Source organism: Myotis brandtii, unplaced genomic scaffold, assembly GCF_000412655.1.
Source record: "Myotis brandtii unplaced genomic scaffold, ASM41265v1 scaffold208, whole genome shotgun sequence".
Classification (NCBI taxonomy): Eukaryota; Metazoa; Chordata; class Mammalia; order Chiroptera; family Vespertilionidae; genus Myotis; species Myotis brandtii.
Window position 1 is genome coordinate 6,167,341 of NW_005357764.1, and position 20,856 is coordinate 6,188,196.

A 20,856-nucleotide genomic window follows, 5' to 3' on the forward strand; every position below is an offset into this window, starting at 1 on the left:
CGCCCCTCCCTTCCGCGGCCCAGGGGGTCCCCATCCCTCAGAGCCCCTCCAGCCCCTGGCCCGGAGTCCCCAACTTTCCCCGCGCCCCTCACGGCCCCTCCGATTTCCCCGCAGGCTCTCGGGCGGGAACACACTTCGCAGAGACTTTTCCCCGACAAACTTCCAGAAGCTCTGGAGGACGGTGAGTTTCTGCACGGCCCGGCTGCCCGCCACCCGCTCAGGCCCAGGCCTCCGTGGGAGGGAGGGAGCGAACCGAGGGGGCGTCTCCCCCCAACGGCAGCTCCTGGAGGCGGTAAAACCGAGGGGGTGGGGAGAGTGGGGGGCGGGTTTCCCGGGCGCCTCCGGGCTCGAGTCACTTCCGGTGCCCTGACCTTTATAGGAGTAAACAGACCCCCTTCATCTCCGCCTCCCCTCTGCCCAGGTGACTGCCTAATCCCCTGTCCCGAGGAGAAAGCGCTGGCCAGGGTTCCTGGGCCGGCTGGGAGGGTGGGGGTCAGGTGGGGGCCGCCTAGGGAAGGCCGGGACCTGGATCTTCGCAGCACTTGGCACTGGGCACCTCCATCCCGCTTCTTCTCACGAACTTGAAGGGGACCCCTTGGCAATTCTTGCTTTTCTCTCGAGAGCAGACAGCCTTCAGCCCTCGCTGCTCGGGCTGGCGTGTCTGACCCAGCTGTGGTTTTTCCAGGCCTGAAGGCCCCGGAGTGCGCTAGCAGCATGTACAAAGACACCGTCTACTCCGCTTTCAATCTGCTCATGCACTACCCGCCCCCCTCGGGAGCAGGGCAGCACCCCCAGCCGCAGCCCCCACTGGTAAGTGGCCCTAGCCCCGCCGGGTGCCTGCGACCTCCTTGACCAGGTATGTGAGGCCCGGGCAAGAAGTGACTTTCGCTTACAACAAAATAGATACGGGAGAATTCCGTTCTGGTCTGTCTTCCCATTCATGCCGAGCGGGATCTGAACCAGAGGAGAACTGTGCTGAAGGAAGGAGGGGTGGCCCTGGGCACGCCACTTCCCCGCTGGCTGTTGGCTTTTGTCTTCCCAGCTTGCCCACAAGCAGGTGTAGGCCTTATCCTGGTGCTTGGTGATGCTGGGGTGTAATCTTCTCACAGTACATTTGTGCTGAGATCCATCCCCCCGACTCCTGAGGGTGGTGTGCATAGTGTGGTCTGAGCTGTGAGCTCTGTAGTTAGCCTCCCCCCTAAAGCCCGAAGCCCCAAGCCTTGGTTCTGGGAGGAACCCGCAGAAAAGCTGGTGGGCTTCAGATTTCCTGGTTGTGGATCGCTACTTGCTCTGTCCTTATTGGCATGAGTGCACCATGCAACAGAAAGCCTAAACACCATGTGTGGAAAGTGAAGCTGGCTTGGTCTCAAATGCACCACGAAAGGTTTGTTGAGGTGTTTCAAATCAGTAATGTTGGTAAAGGGCCTGTTTGATGAATTTGCAAATTAAGTATGTTTACATACCCAGTGGTTTGAAAAGATTTCATGATCATTACAAACCATGCTTTTCTGACCATTGGAGCAGATGATCTCAAGTGTGAAGAGCCTACTCTGAGTGCTTTGGAGCAGTTAAGCTGCACTTAAAAAAAAAAATTCAGATTAGTGTTTCAGATTGTCCTCGGGTAGCCCAAGTTGGGGTGAGGTTAGAGCTCCTAGAGTACATGAAAGGTCTGGGGGACTCTCTTTGGCGGATGTTGGGTGCATATGCGGGCACAGTGTAGGTGGGTCCCACAGGTGCAGGCCCTATCCTGGCTCACATGGCTCATGGTGGGGGTCACCCAGAAGGAGGAGGGTGACTGCCTGGCTTTCTGATCTGGAGATGAGGGTTTCATGCTGAAGGCAGTGGGAGGTGAGATGACAGATTGAGGCTTCCCTCTAGAAACCCAGGATGGAAAGCCTTGTAGACAGCTGACTCAGGAAGTAAGCTCCTTGCCCTCTGCACCCCTATTTTCTCATTTCTAGAAGGAGCATGTTGGATGAGTGTTCTATCTCTTTCTGCTCGGGGGTGGCTCTATCTAGATGTTTGCTTCCTTTCAAGTCTAGCGGGGAGGGGGCTGACCACTGACCTTGCCACCTGATGCTGCAGCTCTCCTGAGAGACCTCTGCCCCACAGGAGCAGATGCTTAACAAAGATGCTTTCGGGGCCCCTTAGAAGGAGCAAGCCCTTCGATTTGGGGCCAGGTTGACATAACTCACTACTGCCAAACCACTGGCAGGTGAGTTGCTTGCTTACATGGTCAGGGGGCTTGAGTCACTGTGATAACCCTGACTAGACAAAAGGCCTAGGCCCGAGAACAAGCCTAGCAGGGCAGGCTCCCCTCCTGCTTCTTGTGAGTCCACAGTGGTGCAAGGAGAAGCAGTGTTTCCGAGTTCCTCTCATGGCATGGGCAAGTGGTGGGAGAGTGCCCAGAGAGGGAGGGCCTCGTTCTCTGTAGGGGTGTGATGCTGAGACCATTTGGTGTCCTTTAGTTCACATTGGTCAAAGAGTAGGTGGACCCACAGCCAACTCCAGCCTAAGGATGGGGGCGGGGTACAACACCCCTCTCCTGGCCTGGGTTGTTGTTTTTTTTTTTCAACTTAGGAGCTTTCTCAAGATACAACAGATGTATTGGTATGTGTCACACCCTCCCTGTAAGGGCAGATCCCTTGGTTCTCCTCCCCACTCAGCTGCTGCCTCCCCACTGCCTCGCTTCTGGGAGCACAGGAGGAGGACAGGCTCTGGCACTGACTTTCAGTGCCCTGGTGCCAGCTGCTTCAGGGGGTGGGCAAGGGCCTAAGTAGGGGTGGCACTGCGTGCGGAAGATGTATGTGAATGTAGTGGAGCCTCTTTTAAGAAAACTTGAAAGCCCTAGTCAGTTTGGCCCAGAGGATAGAGTGTCAGCCCACGGACTAAAGGGTCCTGGGTTCGATTCCAGTCAAGAGCATGTACCTCCCTTAAAGGCTTGATCCTGGCTCTGGCCCCAGGCACATGCGGGAGGCAACCGATCGTTGTGTCTTTCTCACATCGATGTTTCTCTCTGTCTCTCCCGCTCCCTTCCACTCTCTGAAAACTTGATAGTTACACGCAAATAGCAAGTAAGAGTAGTTGTTTGCAATACTTGAAGAGTTGTATAGACAATTAAAAATTTGGTTGTGTTTTAAAAAGCAAAATTAATTGACCCTATGTTTTGTGAACACATTTATCATGTGACTCAAGGTTCATGTCTAGAATCAGAAAATATTCTCTTCAAGTGGGTCAGGAGCCCCTTGCAGGGGCCCTGAGGGAAAACTGCCTTTGGAGGTTTTCTTCAAAGCGGTGCTTTCCTGAGCCCATCTTCACGGCACAAATGACAGGCTGCCCAGGCCCTGCCCGTGGGCTTTAGAACTAGGCTCCCCGGCCCTTTGCCCAGCCCTCTCTGAGAGAATGCAAGTGGTCAGCAGTTGTGCTGAGGAGCTCAAGACCAATCCCTTGGCTTCTCTGCCCATGTGTAGATGGAATGTCCATGTGGCTACCACATTCGGTACCTCAAAACAGGCAGACCCGAGCCTAGCCTGGAGTAACGGGCCAGGTAACCACCTCAAGCTCAATTGCCACAGGGCAGAGGGAGATTTTTTCCCCCCAAAAAGGTTTGTTTCTTTTTGGTACTTGGTGTCTTGTAGACTCTGTAAGGGGAATTAGGTCAAAGTTTCTTTCATGGCTGATGTTTGTCAGGCATCTAATGCGGGTTTGCACAGTTACTGGCCTAGAGCAGTCACCACTCCTTATTTTGGTTTTATTTCCTCTGCTCTGAGACCTGGAGATGGGGGTGGAGAGCAGTGAGTGGGTCCTGGGCCAGACTTTGAGGGGCTTCTGGGATGAGTAAGGCATCATTCCTTAGGGAAACACAGGCTTTTGAATATGCAGGACTGATGATCTGGTACAAATCCTCATCTCAAAAGGAATACGAGGCCACATTGCTCTTGTGACCCCTTCCCTGGGCTACACTGAGAACCTGTGGCCTAGAAAGCTGATGAGCCTTTTGCTATTTAGATGAACTGTCCAGAATGGGCAAATCTATAGGGACAGACAGTAAATTAGTAGTTGTCAGGGCCTGGGAGAAGAGGGGTGTGAGGATGGACTCTAATGGGGTTGCTTTTTGGGGTGATGAATATGTTCTGGAATTAGATAGTGGACACAGTTTTTCTACCATATGAATATACTAAAAGCCCCTGAATCATACACTTTTTAATGGTGAATGTTATAGTACATGAATTACATCTCAGTACAGGGGGAAAAAACACACCTGAGGCTCTTGGCTCTTATAGGGACTCGGGACTATTTCCCTGTGTCTGAGCACTATAGCCTTCCTGATACCTGGGTGTGCTTCAAGCCAGGGAGTCAGGCATCAGCTCCTGGGTGGAGGAGCCCAGCTAGGCAGTGGACTCATGCTGGGGCTCCTGGCCATTTGGCTCACATTCCCTGACTCCAAGGTCTGAGGTCCAGGTGAGGGCTGTGCAAACAAGTCCCCGGGGAGCAGGAGGTGAGGGTGTGAGCAAGACGAGCATAGGAAGGAAGTGCTGCTGACACATGGCCAGCGTATCCAGGGGAGCTCTGCAGAGATACACCCACTCAGCCCGCCACACCCCGCAGAGAGAGCAGCAGGGCCTTGTTAGGGAGGGTTACTGATGGTCCATCACCAGCTCTGGTTAGAGTGAAGCCTGTTAGAAGGGAGGCTGGCACCAGGCTGAGCACCTAGGTGCTCTGCCTCTGGGAGCACCTGGCCGAGTGGAGAAGACTCCCTCCTGGCTGGACAGTGCTGTCACAAAAGACCCAGCTGGGAGCATGCTGGGCAGAGCGGATGCAGGAGGGTCTGCTGAGCAAATTCCTAAGGCACAGTTGTCCGACAGGTGAAGACAGAGGGACTGGCAGGCACCTGGGCTCCTCTCCAGATATCCCCGATTTCCCACTTCTCCACTTCAGTCACCACCCCCCAAGCCCAAGCATCTCCATCCCTCACCCAGATGGCAGTAGCAGCCCCCTCCAGGGTCCCTCTGCACCTGCCCCCACCCTAACCCTTACCCTAACTGCCACTCCAGGCTCCACATAGCAGCCAAAGGAGTCCTTTAAAAACATAAATTAGCCCTAGCCAATTTGGCTCAGTGGATAGAGCATCTTCGGCCTGCGGACATGAAGGGTTCTGGGTTCGATCCAGTCGAGGGCACATGCCCGGGTTGTGGGCTCGATCCCTAGTAGGGGGCATGCAGGAGGCAGCCGAGTGATTCTCATCATTGATGTTTCTATCTCTCTCTACCTCTCTGAAATCAATCAATAAAAATATATTTAAAAAACAACAACATAAATCAGATCCCATCTCCCACCTGATTAAACCCTACAGTGGCTTCCCATTGCTCATGGAATAAAGTCCAAACCACTCACCACAGCCTGAGTGCCTGGGTGGCCAGCACCTGATCACCCCTCTCATCAGCACCATACTCTTCTCTCCCTAAATAGCAGCCACTTCAGTGTCATGATAAGTTTTACAACCAACGAGAATCTTTTTCACCTTAGGACCTTTGCACTTGCCCCTCAGCTTGGAATTCTTTCGCAGCTCTTAACATAGCTACACCTTTTTCATTCCTCATTCGTGGCTTAATTCAAAGGTCGCCTCCTCAGAGAAGCCTCCTTTGGTACCCTCTGTCATGGCCATGGGCCTTGGCTGCCTACCCTCACAGCCTCTCTGGCCAAAGATGGCCCTGCTTTATGATGCACTTGCCATGCTCAGACCAAAGATAGCTCATCCATCAAAAGTATCTCAGCCTGCTCTGGCCAGGTGGCTAAGTTGGTTGGAGCATCTTCCCATACACCAAAAGGCTGGGTGTTCTTTCCCAGTTAGGGCACATACCTGGGTTGCAGGTTCGATCCCCCGTTGGAGCGCATATAATCGATGTTTCAATCTTTCTCACATCCATGTTTCTACCCCCCCCCCTAAAATCAATAAACATATCCTTAGGTGAGGATAAAAGAAAAGGGCGGGAAAAGTATCTCAGCCTTAGTGTCCTCATCTGCACAATGGGAGTGGTAAGCCCTCCTCCCAACATTGGAGTGAGGTCAGGAGGCAGAAGTGCCAGGGAGGTGCCCAGGGAAGTGCTGGTGTGGCCTGGGCTTGCGACAGTGGGGGTTGGGCCATGACTGATGCTTTCTCCCTTGCTGTCCTGGCTCCTCTGGGGCCGTTGTGGCTCAGTTGTAGCCCCATGTGGACTACCATCTAGAGGGCTGTATCTCCACTTTGGGCCACAGGGGCCTGGGGATCTGAATCCTGGGGCCAGCCCTAGGGTGGGGACACAGGTGCACAGACCCCCTCCTCACTGCTGCTCTACGTCACCCAGGGGTTCTTGGAAGGGGAAGTGCTATTCCTGGGCCAGGACAGGAGCTGTGGCCACTCAGTTTATCCTGAGAATCCTCTCCCACCACCCTAAATATTTATCTGAAAGAGGTCCCCTTTCCTCAACCATATAGAACCCCTTACACAGGATGATAGGGGCTTAAGCTATTTTGTAAGAAAAAAAGGGAAAGAGACCCACGTGGTCATTAGCCTCCGAACCATCCTCAGACCTTTTCTCACAGTCACCCCTGCATGCCCCCCTGTGTCTTGCCACGATTCTCCCCTTGTGTGGGGGTGCATATTTGCAGGCCCCTGACAGTGCCATGTACAGCATCTTTACTTGTTTATCTCGAATACTGACTCTCTCCCTCAAGTGGCCTCGTTTGCTCACAGGTTGGGAAATGTTGCTCTTTAGAAATCACTCCTTAGTGGCTATTTTGCTTATTTTCCTGGAGCACAGTGTCCAAGGAGAATTATGGGACCAAGAGGGAGGAAGAATCTGGCATTTGCTTCCCTGTAGCCCCAGTTCACTTTGGGATCCTTGCAGGGCCTGAGTATACATGGCTAATGTGGACTTTCTCTTTCATCATTCATGTAATAGGTTTGTCGTGTGCATTGGGACTTAGAAGTTATTTTGACTTGCATTCTTTCCTGACTTGGAAGGCCATGTGGTGTTGGCTGTGGTATTTGGAAAATCTGCAGCACCCCCTCAGCTGCTCCCAAAATCGGGCCTTTCAGGACCAGGAAGGTCCATCCTGCAGATCCCTGCACCACCCTGTTCCCAGGGACAGCAGTTTTAGGGCTGCCCTCTAGCTCAGCGGGGTGGAAAGGCTAACAGAGAGCCTTGGGTTGGTTGCCAGGACCCAGGTATTCTTCCTGCATTCTTACCACAGTTTCACCAAGTCAGTTTCCACAGCCAGGAAATAGGGACATTCATACCAGCTCTGTCCACCTCCCCAGGTGCCCAGAGGCTCGGGTGTGAGTGGGGTTGAAGGGAGGTCTTGGTGATCCCCTCCCAGAGGCTGCCAGCAGCCCATGCCTCCTGGGTCTCCTGAGACTCCCATGCTCTGTCCCTGCGGGAAAGGAGGTTTAGTTGAGCTGTAAAAATGGGCTCCAGGGGCACTGGCTTCAAGTCATTTAACTGCTGAGGTCTAGCTGGATCAGGATGGACATAGAGCCACATGGTGAGGATAGGGGGGCCTTCTTAGGCAGCTGCGGTCCTGAAGACATACAGTCACACTCCCTCATACCTTGTGACTGGCTGCTTCCTGCCACTGTGTACAAACAAGACTCTGTTGGAGGAAACAGGTGTTTTATCAGGTCACAGGGCCTCCCTCCCCCAACGGTAAAGTGCCCAGATCCTCGGGTAACAACCCTTCTTCTGCAGGTGGGGACAGTAAGACCAGGTCAGTACTGGTGTGGCCTGGGCTTGAGACGGTGGGGGGGACTTGTCTAAGGCCCCTTAGGAGAGTGGAAGGGGAAGGCATTGAGTCTAGAAGACCCACCCTCAAATATATCTGCCACTTCTTGGCTGAGTGGCCTTGGGTAAGTTACTTAACTCCTCTGGATCATAGGTTCCTCATCTAAAATTGAGGATAATGAGAGTTCCTACCTCCATGGGTTACTGTGGAATGGATTGCATTAGTGTATGTGAGATCCCTAGCACATAGTAGATGCTTCATGAATGGAAGCCACTGTGGGAGGGATTGAACAGTGATAATGGCCCTTGTGAAGGGCGCTGTGCCAAGTAGGTGGGGCACTCCTGAAGCTGAGACTGGGCTGGAGCCGGGGTGCTCTCCCTCAGCTCAGCAGCCAGCTCGCCTGGGGCAGTGCAGAGGACAGCTATTCTGCCCATCTGGCCCTAGAATCCTGGGCCGAGACCCCGTACTGGCAGTTACTGAGTCACCTGCTCCTACCCCCACCCCCACCCCCGTTGTATACTGGGCCTTGTCTCAGCACTGAGAGGACAGCTGCCTCTGCCCGCCCAGAGCTCAGTCCTGGCAAGGCCAAGAGACTCTCCTGTGGGCTCAGAGTCAGCTTTGAGGTTCTGCCTGCCTGAGTTGGTAAAGGGCACTGAGGAGGGAGAGAGGCCAGTGGGGGCAGCCCGGGAGGGTTCCAGCTGGCCAGGAACCTGCACAGTTGAGAGTGAGAGAACACTCAAGGTGTGGGGACACAGCTTGTGCATAGGGTGTGAGACAGAAATTTGTATTTTCTTGACCACTGGAAGGGTGGGCCAAAACCCAGGTCTGTGGGGGCCACGAGGTGAGGCTAGAGAAACAGGGCTGATACTGATGGCCCAGCATGTGACCTTGATGCCCAGGCAATGCTGGTTCCAGAGCCTGGGAGTGCCTGGTGGGCACATGTGGTGTGTTGGCAGCACAAAGGTCAGGGTAGTGCCCACCAGGGCGAGGCAGGCAGAGCCTGCACCTGGCACAGGATGGATGTTGGTAGGTGCAGGGTAACGGAGGTGCGAGCAGGGCCTGGGGAGGGGTGGGCTTTGGGGAGGTTCAAGGGTGCTGGCACGTGCAAGGCAAGAAGAGTACCTCAGAAGTGGAAGTTTCCATTTTAGTGTTATTGTATTTGACTCTCAGTCTCTCCAGGGTCATGAGTGGAGGGTTTTGGCCCCCTGTTTACTCAGGGGAACTGAACCTCAGAGGTCAGGTCCCACCCATTGGTGATTCAGCCAGGGTGTGGAGAGCACCTCTCATCAGCATTGTCTCTAGCAGGACTCTGAGGTTCCAGGAGTCTGAGAAGGGGGTTCTCTGAGAACCAGGACATTGTTAGCTTCTTCCTTCAGGCAGTTTGCTGCCTCAGCTCACAGACCTATGATGCTTGGGGTTTGGACATGGGTTCCGCCTCCCTCCCTAAAAGGTGTAGTCCGTATCATCCTTCGCATGCATGAAGTCTCTGAGCTCCAGCGGGGTGGGTTTTTCCTGGTCAGAGGATCTGGCCCCTTCTTGGCTCAGTCCCCTGGTGGGTGAAGAGACTGTCCCTTACTGGGTAGGGGGTAGGGACCCTGGCCTGGGGTGGGGCTGAGATGCACGTGATCTGATCCTCTGGGGAGGCTGCCTGTGTAGCTTGTCTCACCCATTGAGACTGCCTGCCTGGGCTGTGTCAATAGACAGAGCCTTAACGCCCAGAGGGAGACTGGAGATACAAAGCCTTCACACTGTGGCAGACTTCTACAGCCATAGCTCCCCAGAGGTCAGAGGAAGTGGATGTTCTGCCAAATAAGCTTCTCCCTGCCCCCTTACTCCTCCCATTAAAACAACCAACTCTTTCTCCCTCCAAGGACAGGAGAGCTGTCTGGGCCCCACTATCTGCTTCCAAATGATGGGTATACAGCTGTGGCTGTAGGCATTGGTGGGCAGGCTGAGGCCCCAGGGAACAGTGGGCTGGCCCCCTCCTAGAAAGCCCCATTTGCCCATGAAGCCAGGGGGCTGTGATGAGTAAGGAATCCAGGGGACCAGGGCATCTCCTCTCATGGCTATATGAGTTCAAGCAAATCTGTTAACCTCTCTAGGTCTCAGTTTCTCCCTCTAAAATGGGGGCAGGGGATCCCTAGCCTTGGCGGATTTCTGAGCGTCAGATAAGTATTGGCTGGAGAGACCTGCTGTATGGGAGTGGGGGGGGGGCGCTATTATAAGGATTGCTCCAGGGCCAGCCTCCCCATCAGGCAAGAAGGGATTGTGGGGAGGGAGGGACAGGTGACGGGAGTCCAGGCTTAGGGTATTCTGACTAACTCTGACCTGGCTCTGGTGGCAGCAGGCCCAGCCTCCCAGTCTGCTGGGCCGCCATCTGAAACGCATTACCGATGCTTTGTAAACTCTACATCATTCGGCCACATGAAAGCCTGGAATCTAAAAATAGGCACTCCCAGAAGACGCCCCGCATTGGTGAGGCTCAGCTGACCTCTGCACGAACACCCACCACTAGGCCACCTCCCTTGCCAGGGAGCCCTAACTGACAGGACCACACCCACCCATCCTCCCAGCGTGGGCAGCCACTGCCTGGGGCCACTTTATCTGGGCGCAGATTTCATCCAGCTGGTCAAAGCTTTAGGCCCCAAGGCCTCACCCAGGGCAGAATGTCTGAAAGAACCAGGAGGAAGCAGAGAGTGTTGGTGGCCCTAAGACCCCTTCCTCAGTGCCATACACGCCTGGAATATCCATGGGAAAGTTAATGGTGAAACCATTGGAGCCATCTTACAGATGAGGATACGGGGTCCTGTGGAGGGAGAACACAGAAAGGGAGCCTTGGCCACTGTCAGATTGGTGGACAGGGCGGCCACTGGCTGATGTGCTGGTGTGAGAAGGGCAGGGGCCTGCCCAGGATCCTGTGGTGGCGGTGGAGAGTCTGCTGCAACAGGAACGGGGAGCGGCTGTGGGTCTCCAGGCTGCTAGGCTTGACTCTTTGCCTTGCTTTCTGTGGGTTCCCGTTCCCTATGGTCTCCATGACCAACTGCAAACCACTCTTTTCCCTAAAAATAAACATGCTTATGGGATTGGGGGAAGCTTTGTAACTATCAAAGGAAATAATAGGGTGTTTAAGAAAATTACATTGCGTTTTAAATAACCAGCATGAAAGTCATTAAGTTTGAAGTTTCATTCAAATCATATGGCTCTGTGGCTGGCCTGGTGGCCAGGCAGGCAGAGGGTGGGTGGGCCTGGGCCCTCAGAGATGCTGAGAGACAGCCTGTGGAGAGTTCTGCAGCAGCAGCAGCAGCAGTGAGGTCTCTGGTGGGATAAGCTACCCAAGGGTCCAGGCGGCGTGGCCACTGTGTGTGCCAGGCTGTGGCCACCACCCCAGAGCTTGCTGGCTGGCTTTGAATCAGGGTGCAGCCTGGGAGCCACCCAGCTGTGGTAGGCAACCCCATGGGTGGGGCTGAGGGTGACCGCAGTCCACAGGGTGTGGGGACAGATGAAGCTGGGATTGCTTAGGCTACAGGGATTGATGGCCATGACGAGTTGGGGGTTTCAGGGAAGATGGTTTGGATTAAAAAAGGCTAGAGGAGATCTACAGGGCCAGGGCCACATCTGTCCTCTTCATTGATGGAATTTCAGTGCCTTGCATAGTAGGTGCTCAGCAAACAGTTGCTAAAAGAATAATAGCAGCAATAGTGCCAGATCTGTACCAGGGTTTTTAATCCCAATATCAAGATCCTTGCAAGAAAGTAGATACTATTATTGCTCTCATTTTGCAGATGGGGAAACTGAGCTCAGAGTGGTTAAGATCGTGCTAATACCTAGCAGATCAGGACTTGGACTGAGGTCTGTTTTATCTCAAAGCCCATGCTCCTCGCTGCCCTGCCCCTTAGCTGTTGAATGTGTGGAGATGGGGGCATTGTAGGCCAAGAAGCTGAAGGTCTCTGGTGGGATAAGCTAGGCGAGGGTCCAGGCAAAGTTTTCCCTACTCTTTTGGGTTCATGCGTTGGATCCAGCTGGATTCCTCTGGTCCCAAGTAAAGATTTGGTCTTCATTGCCCCGCTGCATGTGACCTCATAGCTCTGGGCTTGGGTCAGGGCTGGACCCTTTCCTTCTTGGATGCCTGGCAAGGTCAGGGCTCCCAGGGCCAAAGAGGTTGTATTTCTTGGTTAGAGGCAGGAGCACAGGGCTTCCAAAATAAATGCTACCTGGAAAAGTGTTTATAAATGACATTTAAAATTGAATCAGGTTTGATGCATGACATAGGACAGGTCCTGGTCCTAGCTTAGCTCAGAGCTCACTGTTGGGCTTCTCTGGGCCCAGGAGCCCTCCTCTGTGTGGTCTGGGGTTAGGCTGGAGGGTTTCTTAGACCCTGAGTCACTGCTAATGGCTGGACTGAGGAAGTTGAGGGCATCCTTGAATGTGCCCCCCACGCTCAGTGGGAAAGCTTTTGTGAACCAGAGCCAACTGCCAGCCCTGCAGGGGCATTTTGAGAGCAGTTTTTTCTATTGCTACTATCCTCTGCTTCCCGCCCCCGACTTTAGTCACTGAAAGCCAGTCAGGAGCTCAGCAGTCTGAGCCGATAGCAATCAGGCAATAGTCCAAAGGAAATAGAGGGCCAGCGGCCCCAGCCTGGCACAAAGGCTGGCTTTCCTGAAAAGCCTTGGTCCAGGAACGCACTTGCCTTTGTCATTATTAACTCCCTTAATCCTGACATCAATCCAGTGAGGTATAGCCATGGTACAGTTGGGGAACTTGAGGCATGGAGAGACTGGCACCTTGTAAATGCTGGAAGAGGGATTTGAACCCAGGCATCTACTTGTTTTTACTGCCCTTAAACTGCCATGCTTCCTTGCCTCTTAGACAATTTATCTCTCCACCCAGTTTTTTAAAAATGAATTTATAGTTACAGCTGGGTCTCCCTGTTCCATCCCTCCCCACACTTCACCCCCAGCAATTTGGCATTTCACCCTCTCCCCTGTATTTTTATACGGTTACACTCAGGTGTGTATCTATAAGAGCTGCTTGGTGTGGTTTGGGAACCCCTAACTCAACCTCATTAGGAAGCTCCATCACAGAGGGGCCCTGTGGCAGTTGGCAGCCCTGCCCTCCTCTCCCACTCACACTGGGCAGGAGGGGCTTGGGTAGAAGCACTGGGGCCTGAAGCCTCCAGCAGCTCCTTTCCTCTCCTTGCTTGCATTCCCTTCGGATAAACCGCTGAGTCCAGGCAGAGCCCCAAGGGCCTTAACTGGCAATAGCTACAAGGGGTTAGACCTGAGTGAGCTTCCTGACTGTGGCCCAAGGCAGAACTGTTCTGGGACTAGTACAGGCCAGGCAACTGACACCCTTGCTCCTCAGAAGCTGGCTGGAATGAATCTGGCTGGGAACATAGTGCCGAAGCTGGGGGTGAGATCTCCAAGTCTGTCCCTTCCACCCTCGAGCCATTTCTGACCATCAGCCTCCAAGTTTCTGGGCCTGGCCAAGGCTCTCCTGGCTCTCACTCCTAGGCAGCACACTTACCCTTCTAGGTAAGCCTTATGGAGAGCCACCCCAGGGGCTATCCCACCCTCCTGGCATGTGGAGGGGAGAGCACAGCCAGACCCCATGGAAGGATAACCTCTCGTTTTCCCTTTAGTCCAGTGGTTCTCAACCTTCCTAATGCCGCGACCCTTTTAATACAGTTCCTCATGTTGTGGTGACCCCCAACCATAAAATTATTTTCATTGCTACTTCATAACTGTAATTTTGCTACTGTTATGAATCGTAATGTAAATATCTGATATGCAGGATGTATTTTCATTGTTACAAATTGAACATAATTAAAGCATAGTGATTAATCACAAAACCAATATGTAATTATATATGTGTTTTCCGATGGTCTTAGGCGACCCCTGTGAAAGGGTCGTTCGACCCACAGGTTGAGAACCACTGCTTTAGTCCTTTATGATAGAACCTAAATCATTCAAGGACAGGGTCATGGCACCCTTCACATAAGGCTAGGTGGAGGTCAGAGCCAAGCTTCCAGTCAGTTTGTTCCAAGAAAGGTTCTTGGCAAGGAGTTGCTGGCAGAATTGGTGGTCCCAGCTCCCCAGTGGGCTAGAGACCCAGTGTGGGGAAGAGTAGAATTTGAGAACCGCTGGCTCCTTGGTCTCCATGCTGGCACACTACCAGATAGTCTGTGAGGTCTGTTGCCGGGTGGTAAAGATCTTTGGCCAGGAACCCCAAAGGGCTGGATTCAAATCCAGATCTGTCACTACTTGCTGAGAGACCTCAGGCAAGTTGTTGAACCTCTCTGGGCTTCCCTTTCCCCACCTGCAAAATCTGCACAGTCACACAGTGGTTGGGAAGACTGGTGGGACTTTGGTGGGGAACAGAACCCTGCAAGGTGCTAAGGCACACAGTCAGCTTTTAGCAGTGGGGGCTGCTATCTCTAAACCTGTACCTCTGCTGGTTTCTTCCTGCCTTTTCTACAAAGCCTTATGGTTTTGCTCCCAGGGGACCAAAATCTCTGAGCTCCTCAAATGCCTCCTTCCCCAGAGCCTTGCTTTCCCTACTGCCAAAGACAGGCTGAGCTCTTAGGTTGAGTCCTGGCCTGCCTTTGCCACGGTGGGCTCTTGGATGGCTGGGCAACTACCCAGTGAGTGACTACCTGGGGATGGGAGGTGCCCAGCCTCGGGGCTGCTGCAGAGTCCCCAGACAATGTGTCGGTAGCATCAGCTAGCAGCTTGCTGCAGCAGCTCCCGGAAGCTTGTATTTTCCTCTAAAAACATCCTGTCCTGAGGGGCGTTCACCTCAATGAGGAGGAAGGAAAACACAAACGAATGCATAGAAACCGCTGGAGGCTGTGGGCCAGGCCACTCAGCTCACGAGGCTCAGCTAGCTCCGAGGGTGCCTCGGCTGGGCTGGGTCTAGAGCAGGCCTGTGGTTTGCCAAGGCTGCATGCAGGGACCCAGTCCTCACCTCTGCTGTGGCAGGGCCCCGTTATCTGATGTCGAGGCCAGGCAGCTGGTGGACTGGTCACACGCACCTGGCAGGGCTCTGTGCAACCATGGCAACAGTCCTGTGCTGGTAGGCAGGACCAAAGCCTCTTGGTCCACGAGGGTGTGGCCCAGCCAACCTCCAGCCCTGTAGCTCCACAGACGATTTGGCCACGGCTCCGTGGTCTGGGGTGGGCGTCTGGCACAAGACGTCCAGTATGATGTGGGTGGGGAGCTTTCGGGCTGTCCTCTGGAGAGCACCATGTCCTGGACAGCAGGGCTCAGAGCGGGGGCTGAGGATAAAAGGGCATGAGCCCAGCTGGGGGTATATCTGCAGAGGTGGGGTCTGGAGGAGTCCACAAATTGAGGCCCACATGATATGCAGGGAGTCCCCTTTGGAAGATTTTGGGGTATCTGTCTCCCTCTGGGGAGTTCATTCTCATGGTCCCAGGACTTGGGGGACCTTCCCACTCAGCAACTGGCCAAAATCCTTAGCACTTAATTTAAGCACCAGTGGCACTGGACAGTGGACCCCAGCTCCAGACACGAAGTCTGAGGGAGCTGTGGGGTTGCCTGGAGCTGGGAGAGGAGCCCAGAAGAACTGATTGAGGCCAGAGTAAATAGATGCTCAGGGCCAGGCTATGGATGGAGCCTGGCTCAGAGCTGGCAAGCCTGGCTCTTTGCAATGTGGGGAAGAGAAGTGAACTGGAGGGGGCCTTTTGAGCAGGGCTACTATGATAGAACCAAAATCATTAGGTAGTTGGGCCAAGGAAATGAAACCCAGGCTGCAGTATGCTCCCCCAAATCATGTGTCCTGGCATGGGCCTGGGTGTCTCAGAGGAAAGCGTACTTTTTCTAATTAGCACCAAGGTACCATTTGAACTAGTGGCGGCCCTGGCTCTGCCTGGTCATTCTGACTCCCAGAGGTATTGCAGGCAGGCAAAAGTCAGGGTAGGAGGAGGTTCAGGGTCTCAGGTACCAGGCAGGATGTCCCTGACTCTAAGCATTGGCCTCAGCTCCTCCCATCTTCCTGTGAGCTACTGACCCTGTGCCCAGCTCCACCAAGGTGCTCTGTCCAGTGCTGGCACATTCTCTCTAAACACTGGCTCACACTGGGTGGGGCACCCATCCACAGTGCTAGAGACCCAACTTTGAGGGCCTAACTTTAATTTACATAATAGGGATAGTGCAGGGTATGATCTCAGACCTCAGGGAAGGCATGAAGACAGACACTTATAGCAAAGCCAAGTCAGTGCTATAGTCGGTGGGCCTTAGCAGGGGATTCCTGCTCAAATGGGAAGGGTAGGAAAGGCTTCCAGAAAGAAGTCTCATTTATGATGAGTCCTGAAAGATGGATGGGAATTGGATAAGCCAAGAGGAGGGGAGAGTTCTCCCGGCAGAGGAAACGGCATGGCCCTCAGGGCCAGCAGCCCTCAGTGGCTGGAGCAGTGAAAGGAGGGGAGAGATGAGAGTGGCTGTCTGGCATCACATGTGACATTTATACTACTAGAGGCCCGATGCATGAAATTCGTGCAGGGGGCTCAGCCCCCACCACCACGGCAGCTGCCTCTGCCTTGGCCCCCTGCCGCCGCAGCTTCGTTCAGAAGGACGTCTGGTCTAATTAGCATATTACACTTTTATTATTGTAGATTTCTTTTATGTGCCTTGGTGGAGAGAACAGTAACTATCAATAGCCCACCTTTCTGTCTGGTCAGGCCCTGCCATTAAGGAACAGAGGCTCAAGGTGTGGATCTGACACTCCTTCTCAGGGCTCGTCCCCAAGGACCTCTCCCTAGCTCCACAGCAGGCATTGGGAACCCCCACGAGCCAGGAGCTGAGAGACTGAAGTCAGCTCCTGGCAGATGAGTGAGTGAGGCATGCAAAGATTCTCAGGAGCACCGGGGATTCAAGAGGCCTTCATTCAACAAGTCTTAGCGACTATGCTCAGAACCTGACAGGAAAAGATGATTTACCAGCCAATTCTGTCTTCCAGGCTCCCCAGGCTGACCTCTGACCAAGGGGCATCTCTGCATGCTGGGCTTTTGGAACCCCACCCAAGTCATGGTCCTTTCCAAGGAAGTCACCCTTAGCCTGAGGTCAGCATGAGGAGCCAGCCTGGCAAAGAGCAGAAGGAAGTACAGGAAGTTGTGAGAGGAGGGAGAAAGGGATAGGTAAAGGTGCTAAGAGGAAGAGCTGGGCACCTGGTAGGAGAAGTGTAGGCCTGAGCAGCGGGGCATGGCTGGGATGTCGCTGTGCCATAGTGATGTGGGCTAGGACTCTGGGGGCCATGTCCATTGATCACCTGCAGGCAGGCAGGGGTGTGGCCAGAACCCAAATAACAGGAACCTGCTGGAACATTTTTAGGATCAGGGAATCACTGGCTCTGGTAACTCTGACCAACCAAGCTGGAGAAGGGGGACATTGGCTTTAGGACTGGGACTCCCTCCTCTATTCCCCCTTGTTCTGTCCATGATAGCCATAGAACCTTTGTAGTAGAGTGGGTAGAATCCCAGCTCTGCCACTTACTAGCTGTGTGACCTTGAGCAAGCTATATAACCTCTCTGTGCCCAACTTTCCTCATCATGGGAATAGTAATTATACCGATATAGGTTTGTTTTAGGAGTATGAGTTGAACTCTGTAAGGTGCTCAGAGCTATGCCTAGCACATGGTAAACACTCACCTGTCATTAACAGATGTTGTTCTCTCAGCCTGGAACATTCTTTTGCATGGCACATAGTAGGAGCTTAGTAAATATATCTTGATCAACTGTGTCTGCCAATAGCAACCAACTAAGAATTCTGGTGTGTGTGGGGGGGGGTGGTAAGGGGTGGGTGTTTTTCCTGACACAGCCTCTGCCACAGGGAGGCCTTCTTGGGAGGACCTGGTCAGCCCCACATGCTCCTCAACCTCTGTCTTGAGGGCAGAGGAAGCAGCAACTTTCTTCACTGGGAAAGTGTTGTGGGGCTCAAGCGTTTGGGGGTTTTCAGAGTCAACCGTCAGAGGCGAGGGAGTTTCTCTGCTAGCGGTGGCAAGGGCTCTCAGGGTGCGCACAGCCTGTGAGCAGACCGCTGCGGTCTGCAGGGAAAATGCCGACTGTGTTTATTTTTCACCTGAGCCTGCAGGAAGTTAAGGGGGGTTAGGAAGGGAGGAGGGGAAGCCAGCCAGCCAGGCCCAAGCTCAACTTCAGAGCAGAGGAGATCTACCTCAGGAGTCCCTCATTTCCACCTGTGCCTGCCCAGCCCTGCCCTTGGGCCCCTTCCTGGCTCCAGCCTGCTCAAGAAGAGGAGGGCATGCTGGGGCACCGCAGTAAGGAATTTCCAGCCATGAGCTAATGAAAATATCCCAGAAGGATGAGGACCACCTCTGGGACATGATTTTGAGTTCGGCATGGGAAGAGCAGTAAGAGCAATGCAGCAGCAGGAAGGACCACCTCTGCTGAGATTGTAGCAGACATAGCCTCCCAGCCCCAGGGTTTGAGTGCTGGATCCGTCTTGGAGTCTGGAGGGAGGGGTTCTCGGGGAAGGGGGCACTGCAGGCAAAGGCAAAGAACAAGAGTAGGGGTCCTGAAGTGTTCTGATCAAGGATTATGGACTGCTATTGAGTCTTTCATTCATTTATACCAGGGGTCCTCAAACTACGGCCCGCGGGCCACATGCAAATACAAATATTGTATTTGTTCCCGTTTTGTTTTTTTACTTCAAAATAAGATATGTGCAGTGTGCACAGGAATTTGTTCATAGTTTTTTTTTTAAACTATAGTCCGGCCCTCCAACGGTCTGAGGGACAGTGAACTGGCCTCCTGTTTAAAAAGTTTGAGGACCCCTGATTTATACAGTCTACCCTGCTGTGAGCACTTAGTGAGTGTCCAGTTCTGTGCTCAACACACTGCCCTCAGAGGTAAGAAAGATGAGTTTGCACCATCACGATGCTCAGGACCTGGTGGGGACAATTGACCCAGGCCTCCTTTCCTTGGAGGCTGGGCACAGTCAACACCAGGTAAAGGAGAGGAGAGGAGCTCCCGTCACTGGGCTTCCATACACAACACCAAGCCTCAGGCAACCCCACCCTGTTGTCTGGGCAGCCTGGCCCTGGGACAACCTTGTGCTGAGGCCGTGGAGCGGGACGTTCCACTGGCTGAAAAGGGTATGAGACACTGGGCCCTGTGCCAGACAGCTCCCCCTGGCTACCACCACTAGGCATGGAGGGGGTTGGAGAGTAAAGCCGAAGGGCAGCCTGCATGAACGTGGGAAGGACTGGCCAGGCCCTTAATGCCCTACCCTGGAGCCCTGGCCACCTCAGGGCCTCCAGCTGCTGGCAGGCTCTGCCCTACCTCTGCCCACCTGGCACTTCTCCTGTGCTTTGGCTGCAGGCTCCTGTTTAATGAGGCTTTTCCCTAGTTCCCAGGGAAGGCTGGTAGACAGGATGAACCCTTTGTCCACCAGGCAACGCCCCATGCCCCACCCCACTGCTCCTGTCACACACATACATACTAGGCCAGAGGCTGTAGGCTGAGCTGAATTCTGTGGTTTCCTAGGCCTAGCCTGAGCTGTGCTGCAACCTAGGGCTTAACCAGCCTGGCCAAGGAAGGTCAGCTCTAGCCCTCCTCAGGGAGGGTGGTTTGCCCAGAAGCTTGCTGTGGAGCCAACACCCCTCCGCCCCAACCTTGCTCCAACCGGGCAGAGTGGGACTCTGGAACTCTCTTCCTAGAGCTGGCACCTTGGAAGTCTTAGGCTCTGCTCCTAAGACTTCCCAGGGTCAGAGCTGCTCACCCAGAAGCCAGGCTTACAGCCCTGAGTGCCAAAGTGCCAGAGCCAGGGCTGGATGTCAGGGTCTTCTCGGAAGCAAGATCTTAGACTCAAAAGTCCCCTGTGGTGTAGAGGGTGTCCATTCCACCCTTTGGGCCAGGGCACCAGGCATTTGTGCTCTCAGGCAGTGAATGGTGGAATGACTGCCACCAGGGTCCCAGGTTCTTGAGGGAGTAGACCCTGAGGCACAGTCTCCTGACTTTCATGAAGCCTAGTCAGGGCTAATGCTGTCTGGCTACCACTACCCTAGGAACCTATCAGGATCAAAAGGCCCCAGAGGTTTCCAGGAAGCTTCCTACCTTCATAAGCCCTCGGCTCCAGCTCCTAAAAATTTTATAAAGCCGGGTTTTTGCATCTGTGACCAGTGAGGTAGGCAGGGCTGATATTCTCATCCTTCTTTTACAAGGGGCAAACTGGCCCAGGATCCCATAGTGAAAAGATCAGTAAAAGGTCAGTAAGCCTTGAGATGAGCTTCCCAACTCACTCACTTCACATCATGGTACACTTAAAAATTATCACTGGAGCCCTAACCGGTTTGGCTCAGTGGATAGAGCGGCGGCCTGCAGACTGAAAGGTCCCAGGTTCGATTCCAATCAAGGGCATGTACCTTGGTTGCGGGCACATCCCCAGTGGGAGGTGTGCAGGAGGCAGCTGATCGATGTTTCTTTCTCATCGATGTTTCTAACTCTCTATCCCTCTCCCTTCCTCTCTGTAAAAAATCAATAAGTCCTGACCGGTTTGGCTCAGTGGATAGAGCGTTGGCCTGCGGACTAGGGGGTCCCAGGTTCAATTCCAATCAAGGGCATGTACCTTGGTTGCGGGCACATCCCCAGTTGGGGGTGTGCAGAAGGCGGTTGATCGATGTTTCTCTCTCATCGATGTTTCTAGTTCTCTGTCCCTCTCCCTTCCTCTCTGTGGAAAATCAATAAAATATATATTTTTTTAAAAATCAATAAAATATATTTAAAACAACAACAAAAAATTATCACTGGAGTAACTAGAGAAGGAGGTTGGAGGCCGAAGTACCTATGGGAAGTCCTTGGCATAGAGTGTGAGGAAGAGAGGGCAAGGTAATAGGGTTAGAGATGGAGAGGGGGCCTAATCGTGTAGAGCTTTGTAGGCCCAGGTAAGGCAATTAGAGGCTTGAGGCAGAGGAGGATGTGATCTGATTTATGTGGCTGCCAGATGGAGGCCTGGCTGAGGGGGCAGGAGGCTGCTGCAGTCATCCAGGTGAGAAGTGGCTGTAGCATGGACTTGGTGGGGGATCAGGAGGAAATGGTTGTTTTCTAGGTATATTTTGAAAGTAGAG

At 53.5% G+C, this 20,856-nt stretch overlaps 2 protein-coding genes across 8 annotated transcripts in view; one reads left to right on the forward strand and one right to left on the reverse strand.

The window, feature by feature from the left end:
• The first annotated feature begins 118 nt into the window (after positions 1-118).
• The window catches only part of TCF7 (transcription factor 7 (T-cell specific, HMG-box)), a 33,174-nt gene continuing 12,436 nt past the window's right edge, over positions 119-20,856 (forward strand). For all 7 annotated transcript variants that reach the window (XM_014539123.1, XM_005865563.2, XM_005865564.2 and 4 more), the window contains exons 1-2: positions 119-181; positions 686-810. In XM_014539123.1, coding sequence (XP_014394609.1) covers positions 715-810 — 96 coding nt within the window. In that variant the 5' untranslated portion in view covers positions 119-181; positions 686-714. The remainder of the gene's footprint in view (positions 182-685; positions 811-20,856) is intronic.
• SKP1 (S-phase kinase-associated protein 1) overlaps positions 11,325-20,856 on the reverse strand; it is a 55,245-nt gene continuing 45,713 nt past the window's right edge. Inside the window, exon 6 of the mRNA XM_014539127.1 lies at positions 11,325-11,972. The gene's annotated coding sequence lies outside the window, so the exon portion shown is untranslated. The remainder of the gene's footprint in view (positions 11,973-20,856) is intronic.